Source organism: Aulonocara stuartgranti (genome assembly GCF_965226115.1).
Source record: "Aulonocara stuartgranti genome assembly, chromosome: 14".
In the NCBI taxonomy this organism is placed as follows: Eukaryota; Metazoa; Chordata; class Actinopteri; order Cichliformes; family Cichlidae; genus Aulonocara; species Aulonocara stuartgranti.
This window is the reverse complement of record NC_138950.1, coordinates 14,501,688-14,509,884: the sequence shown is the minus strand read 5'-3', so window position 1 is coordinate 14,509,884 and position 8,197 is coordinate 14,501,688. Positions and strand designations below refer to the sequence as shown.

General features: G+C 38.3%; 1 protein-coding gene across 1 annotated transcript; it reads left to right on the top strand.

The window, feature by feature from the left end:
- Nucleotides 1–4,251: 4,251 nt before the first annotated feature.
- LOC309688123 (extracellular calcium-sensing receptor-like) lies at nt 4,252–8,197 on the top strand (the record flags this gene model as incomplete). Its single annotated transcript, XM_082503599.1, has 9 exons — nt 4,252–4,490; nt 4,581–4,875; nt 5,011–5,097; nt 5,407–5,676; nt 5,756–5,953; nt 6,046–6,312; nt 6,566–6,793; nt 6,907–7,030; nt 7,284–8,197. The coding sequence occupies 9 exons, from the start codon at nt 4,252–4,254 to the stop codon at nt 8,195–8,197; spliced, it is 2,622 nt and encodes an 873-aa protein (XP_082359725.1).

Sequence of the window (8,197 nt, the reverse complement as noted above, 5' to 3'; positions counted from 1 at the left end):
TTTTACAGTGTTACCTCCCACTTGCGGCAAATGTTCTGTACTGCCTTAGGAGCCAAAGCCTGTTTAAGCTCCGGTTACCACCCCCAAACTACAGGCAGACAGAACGGCAAGAACTCGAGACTACTTTTTGTTGTGTCACTGGCTACACTGAAAAAAGAAAATAGTTGAACCAACTTAATTGAATTATTTCAATTGGTAACACCAAATTTAATTAAGTTCTTTGAAATGAAGTTAATACATTAGATTAACACAACTGATTTAAGTTACATGTACTTAATAAATTAATTGTTGTCAAATAAACATTTTGCATTAATGCAACTTAAAATTAAGACATTTCAACTTAAAGTTTTCAGTTTTTCCAACCCAATAATTTGCATAACCCAAAAGTAAAATATTGCTCTTTGCTAACCTATTAATGTGGTTTAGTGTAAATTACTTTTTGTAGTGACTCTAAAATGAAATTTTAGTTTGTTTAATAAAGCTTAAATCAAATTTTTAAGTTGGCTGAAAATATTTTTCAAAAATTCAAAATCCAATGTTTTTTTTTTTAATGCTTTATTGTATAAATGTAATAAAGTATTACCTTTATGGCAACCAACACAGCTTTTGGTCAAACACATTACACATTTGTCCTTTTTAAAACACATATGCACAAAATGCAAGTAACGCTTAGTAGGACCACAAAGTTGTCATCAAAGTGTAAAGTGCAACACAGTATTACACAAATATCAATCTCAACACATATAGTGTCAACTATGAAAAAGTGCCCCAAGAGTATACAGAAACTTCCATTCAGCGCTATCTCCTGCTAACTGGCTCCCCGCTTCACGGGGAAAGGCAAAAAGCCCCCAAACAAACCAAAAACCAAAACCCCCCCAAAAAAACAAAAAACAAAATGGTGGTGGCTAACCAACTGGACATAGTAGTGGTAGACAAGCAGAAGAAGACCGCTGTAAAGACAGACATAGTGATCCAAAATGAAAGCAACATAGAAGAAAGAACAAGAAGCTGAAGAAGTGTCAAACTCGAGAAGATTTGGAGGGTCAGAGTAACAGTGGTCCCAGTGATAATCGGAGCACTAGGTGCAGTGACTCCCAAGCTTGGTGAGTGGCTCCAGCAGATCCCAGGAAAAACATCTGAGATTGCTGGGTAAAAGAGCGTCGTTTTAGAAACAGCTAAGATACTGCACAAGACCCTCAAGCTCCTAGGCCTCCGGTAGAGGTCCTAAGCTTGAAGGATATTCCGCCTCCAGGAGCGAGAGGTGAATTTTTATAGTTTGATTAGATTATTTTGCAAAGGGGCAAGGGCATAGATTTGGCATGGACGGAAGGGACATGTCCCCACCAATATCCAGCGATTATTGAATTGTCCCCACCAATAATTTGATCTCTTCGAGTAAAGAAAAACAAACCTGATAGAAAGAAAAAACGATCTGTCAACGTCTCATTCACCCAGCGGTGCAGATAGAGTTAAATTACGTTCTCTATTGGAGTCCTACCTCATGTGACAAATATGGCCAATGTGACTGGTTGTGCCTTTCAAGGAGCTCTGTTTAGTTTTAGCAGCGGCAAGCCTGCGCCGCGAGGAGGAGAGGAGGATGGCAGCAAAAAGGAAGAACCTGGATATAAGAAAGTATTTTTCAAAGAAACCTGTAAGTCACTTAAAGCCAAGTTCACTCATAAAATGTGTCCGTCATAATAATGTTACAGGCTGTGCTAGGCTTTGGCCCACATCAGTCTAAAAATGTAACCATGAATAACGTGTTTTGGAAAGTAACTGCACAACATGCATTAGTTCTCTCAGTCTCAGAGCAGCATTTCTAATTTTGATTGAAACTGTCAGAGAAAACGGCAGCCTCGAGCAAGCCAGGATATTAGTTTACAGAGGCTGTTAAAATTGTATGTCTAACGTTAAAATGTTGGTGAGACAATAATTTCATCCTAATGGTACTGACATATTCATAGGGTTAATTTTTGAGACAAAATATCATGAGGTAGTCATGATTTTGCAAATATTTCATCTTGTAGTGCAGTTTACACAAATTGTTTTAAAAATGCACTCACCCTACAAACATTACTGATGAGTCAAGATCTGCACAAATTGACAGAAACACTGAAGCAGCTCCACATTTTATTCTTATTGTCAGGTATGTCCTATTTGTCAGGTGATAGAAAATAATGGTGATACAAGATCACAGGTGAAATTGGATGATGACTTATTGGTTCATTACTGTATTTGAAGCACATATGTGACTGCATGTATTTGGAATGTCTCACTGTTATTTATCAGGTGACAGAGGCAGCTCTGCCATGTTGTAGCTCAGACAGAGGTGAAGATGCGAGGTCACAGGCGACTGACTGATGATTTGGTGCTATAGATTAACTAGTATTTATTATCATGACAATTGTTAGGCTGCTGAAGTAAATTGATTTATTAGTGTATATTTGACAAAGAATCTGAATTGACATGTCTCACTTTTTATATGGCACGAATCAATGTGTTATTTTATCAGGTGGCAATATGTCCTAGTGCAGTCAGAGGGGAAGAGCCAGGGCCAAAGGTGAGGTACATGTTGGGCGACCGTGGCTCAGGGGGTTGGAAATCGCATCTGTGACCGGAAGGTCGCCGGTTCGATCCCTGGGCTCTCTGTCCTGGTCGTTGTGTCCTTGGGCAAGACACTTTACCCTACTTACCTACTGGTGTTGGCCAGAGGGGCCGATGGCGCGATATGGCAGCCTCACTTCTGTCAGTCTGCCCCAGGGCAGCTGTGGCTACAACTGTAGCTGCCTCCACCAGTGTATGAATGTGAGAGTGAATGAATAGTGGTATTGTAAAGCGCTTTGGGTGCCTTGAAAAGCGCTATATAAATCCAATCCATTATTATTATTATTATTATTACATCAAGCACATAGTAATAATTTTAATCTGAGGATAAAACGCATGTACTGAGGCTAAAAGAAGCTTCAGTGCTCTCAGAAGACTAAAAAGATGGGTAAGGTCAACAATGACTCAAATGAGATTAAACAATGCTGCTGTATGTCCACCAGGAGACACTGGACAGTATAGATGTAAAACCAATATGCCAGCAGTTTATCTCAGTTAACGAGAGGAGAAGGCATGTGTTTGGCTCCTTCACATAGCGGACATTGAGTTGTGGTGTGGGACACCAGTAGTCCATGTCTGTTGCTGTAACAGTAGTTCATGTTTAGAATAAAACATCTCAGCTCACTGATCTGATCGGGGCAATGGTGCCTAAAATGTTGCATAATTTTGCTGAGAGATCTTTTACTTTGTGGTAATCTTAGATGAGTAGTTTTAAGGACAAAAACCACCAGGTCATTCAGTGTTCCCTTAGTGCTAATGTATCAGAGATGTTGGTGCAGTATAACTGAAGTAATGTTGTTAAGTCCTCAAAGTCATATTCTTTTATTGTCATGACTGTATTTGAAGCCATTTTTATTTTTGTATGATACCTGATTTATATGGAATATGACTGAAGTAAACTAAAGTCTAAAATACTTAGTCAGCCATTTGTTTAATAGTAATTTAACATTATCTAATTCACATATAAAACCATGAATTGTAATTTTAAATGGTTTAAAAGCATGTAGAATAGGATATGTAGGCAAGTATAATTCTCCTTTTTTTATCAAGAAGCAAAGAGAAAAAGGGAAAAAAAAAGAAACAAGGCACTGTTCGATGGTTGAATCATCTGTCCCCACCAATGCCAAAATCAAATCTACGCCCTTGCATAGGGGAATTGCAGTAAATGTAGTAGTAAATAAAGTATTTTTTTTAATTTACTGAAAATAAGTATGTCATCATTTTCAAAATTCAATGTAGTGTGCATTTCCTTGGCAATGCAAGAAAATTTTTTCTAAAGATCTCTTTCCACCTAAGTGCCACCTAAGGTGAGAGCCTTATATTTTCTTGTGAACTGTATTTATATAACCAGTGACTGGCATGTATTTTCAAAGAAATACAGGTAGATTAAGAATAGTCTTCTGATTTTCAAAGCAACAGTTTTTAAAAATTAACCTTATTTATAAAATGTGTAATATTGCTAAGAGCTTGGATTTTTCACAATACCTGCTGATGTAGCACAGTTATTATGAAATTTCTATTATGCCCATCCCACATTACTGTCCATGCCCTGGTGGGTGTGGATCAAAAAGTGATGAAAGGGGTTGACATAGGCTTCTATATAAAATCAAGGAGCCATGAATACAAATAAAAAAGAATGAGGCAGTTATGGGGGGCTTTCTTGTCAGATATTTGCTTATGTTTATCTGTCTGTTAATGATTTTATTGTCTTCCTTTCTGGAGTCTTCCTTTCCACCTTCATCCTGTAAATTGCAAAATAAATTTAATCTCAATGGCATACACAGGCCTGGGGATGTAATTCTGGGAGGGTTATTTGAAGTCCATTACAGTTCTGTATTCCCTGAGCGGACGTTCACCTCAGAGCCAGATCAGCCTAACTGCCGTGGGTAAGTCTCATCCATGTAGCTGACAAAATTCTCTCATTACTATTATTGCTTAGAATTTAGTTACTCTTTTTCATTTTTTGTGTATTTTAGATTTGACACCCCTGGATTCAGACATGCCATGACCATGGCCTTTGCTATTGATGAGATAAACAAGAATTCGAAGATACTTCCTAATGTGACTCTGGGATACAGCCTTTATGACAATTGTGCTACACTTGAGATTGGGTTCAGTGCAGCATTGTCATTAGCCAGCGGTCAAGAGGAGCAATTTTGGCTTCTGGAGAACTGTTCAGGGACCCCTTCAGTTGTGGGGATTGTGGGTGATCCTTTCTCCACATTTTCTATTGCTGCCTCAAGTGTTCTTGGTTTATTCAAGCTTCCTATTGTGAGTTTCCCAATTCTACTTTTTTGTGTGCTTCTGATATACTGCATTTTAATTGATCTACATTGTTAAATAAAATTATCTGAATGTCCCTTGCAATTTGCACAATTGGATTTTATAATATATGCTTCTTGACAGGTGAGTTATTTTGCCACTTGCTCCTGTCTGAGTGATCGACAGAGGTTTCCATCCTTCTTTAGAACAATCCCAAGTGATGCTTTCCAGGTAGAAAGTTGCACAATAAGAATTAAGTTTTTATCTGAGGTTAATTACTGACAGAAAACTTAGACATGAGCCAAACCAGTCAAAGAAATACTTTTTGCAAAATTTTGCATATTTGCAAAAAGTATTTCTTTAAATAAAAATACAATGTATTTAGGTAAAAAGTGTTATCATGAGAAGTTAACTTTTATTTAATGTTATTTTTTAAACTTTCATTAAATTAACTTTTTGATATTAGACATGAACAAGCAAATTTTCACTAAAAGAATATTTACACATGTACACTAACAACTTCAATCTCTTTTCATGTAGGTCCGTGCTATGATTCAGATTCTAAAACACTTTGGCTGGACATGGGTAGGTCTGCTAGTCAGTGATGATGATTATGGCCTCCATGTTTCCAGATCCTTCAAGTCTGACTTTCTTCAATTAAGTGGAGGTTGTTTGGCCTACTCAGAGATTTTACCTTGGGAAGATCATCCAAATGAATATAAGAAAATTGTGGATCTGATGGCCAGATCCACAGCTCGTGTTGTCATTGTGTTTGCACATCAAATACACCTGATTCATCTCATGACAGAGGTTAGGGAAAATATCATAAAACACATTGCAGGTAATGTATTACAAGAGAGTAAAAACATAACTGCAATGCAATCCACAGGTGGTGAAACAAAATGTGACAGGCTTGCAGTGGATTGCCAGTGAAGCTTGGACAGTAGTTGGTGGACTCCATACCCCTGAATTTATGCCATTCCTTGGTGGAACACTAGGCATTGCCATCCGACGAGGAGAAATACCAGGCTTTAGAGACTACTTGTTAAAAATTAATCCCGCAGAACAGAATAGTGCAAACAACATGGTGAGAGGGTAACTTAATAAACTTCAAGTCAAATTTTCTGTAGGTTATTTTTGTTGACCTGTTTTTGTTTCTCTGGTTGTTGTGCATTTTAGGTGAAGCAGTTTTGGGAAGATACATTTCACTGTAGATTTTCAGCAGACTGGTTGGAAGATGGTGGGACACTTTGCACTGGAGAAGAAGAGCTTAGGAATGCTGAGACTGAACTTTTGGATGTGACTGAACTCAGGCCTGAGTATAATATTTATAAAGCTGTGTATGCTCTTGCACATGCCCTTGATGACATGCTGCACTGTGTTCCAGGGAGAGGACCTTTTATTGGGCACAGCTGTGCCACTTTGCAAAAATTAGAGCCATGGCAGGTTTGATGTCATTTTATACTCCAGTCATTCATATTTTACCAAAACTTTATGGAAGAAAGATAATTGTGTAGCAACTAATAATATAGTTTCATGTCTCGCTGCTTTAAAGAGACAATAGCAAGAAGTTTTATTATTAATTACTGTATGATTGTACATTGATGAACTAAGTAATAGACTTAATTCCAGGTTGCTCCAATAATTGGTGTATAAAAGAAGGAAAAAGTTCATAAGCCTTTATCTATCACTTTTATAGCTGATGTATTACTTGGAAAAAGTCAATTTCACAACTCCATTTGGTGATCAAGTATTTTTTGACGAGAATGGTGATGCCTTACCTATTTATGATATCATGAACTGGCTGTGGCTCCCTGATGGAAGCACTAAAGTTCAGAATGTGGGTGAGGTTAAGATGTCAGCTTTCAAAGGTGAAGAAGTCACACTTGATGAAAACAAAATCTTCTGGAACTTTAAATCAAAAGAGGTAAATTCTCCTATTCATACAATTTGCTTTCAAACAAAAGGATAGTAGAGTACACAATACAAGTATAATTGGTGTTAAATAACTTTTTAAAAATAATAATTTTTACCCTTAAGCCAACTACATCAGTTTGCAGTAATAACTGCCCTCCAGGAACACATATAGCAAGGAAGCGGGGAAAGCCTGTGTGTTGCTATGACTGCATCCCTTGCTCTGAGGGAAAGATCAGCAATAACACTGGTTTGTATCATTTGACATTATAATGCATGAGATGTGCGATGTTTCTTTGTGTTTAGCAGTGTACGGTCCTATGGTGGCTTTTATTAACACCAAGTCAAAATTATTGTGAGAGTGGTTTCCAGTTACACATCAATGAAAATATTACTAGATGAAAATACTGACTGTCCATTTTATTGTACAAGACACTCATAATATGACAAAACAGTGTGAAACCAAATGAAGAAATCAATCTCAATTCTTCCCATTTTTTTAGATTCCTCAGAGTGCACCAGTTGTCCAGAGGACTTCTGGTCAAGCCCCCAGAGAGATCACTGTGTTCTTAAGAGAACAGAGTTCCTCTCCTACCATGAGCCCCTGGGAATCTGCTTGACAACCACCTCACTGTTGGGCACATTTATCTGTACTGTTGTTCTAGGAATTTTCACATATCATCGCAGCACACCTATGGTGCGTGCAAACAATTCAGAATTGAGCTTTCTGCTTTTAGTGTCACTTAAGCTGTGTTTCCTTTGTTCACTGTTATTCATCGGAAGACCCAGACTTTGGACATGCCAACTGAGACATGCAGCATTTGGGATCAGCTTTGTGCTTTGTGTCTCATGTATCCTGGTGAAAACTATGGTTGTTTTGGCTGTGTTCAAAGCCTCCAAGCCAGGAGGGGGAACCAATCTTAAGTGGTTTGGTGCTATGCAGCAGAGAGGGACAGTTCTGGTTCTTACTTCCATTCAAGCTGCAATCTGCACTGCCTGGCTTGTCTCTTCCTCTCCAACTCCACATAAAAACACCCAATACTACAATGACAAAGTGGTGTATGAGTGTGCTGTTGGGTCTACAATTGGCTTTGGAGTGTTACTGGGTTACATTGGTGTGCTGGCTTTCCTTAGCTTTCTGCTAGCATTTCTAGCCAGGAATCTTCCAGATAATTTCAATGAGGCCAAATTCATCACATTCAGCATGCTGATCTTCTGTGCCGTGTGGGCGGCCTTTGTCCCTGCTTATGTAAATTCTCCTGGAAAATATGCAGATGCAGTAGAAGTATTTGCCATCTTGGCCTCAAGTTTCGGGCTATTGGTGGCACTGTTTGGACCCAAATGTTACATAATTCTGCTGAAACCAGAGCGAAACACAAAGAAGGCAATCATGGGTCGAGAGACCACCAAGCCATAA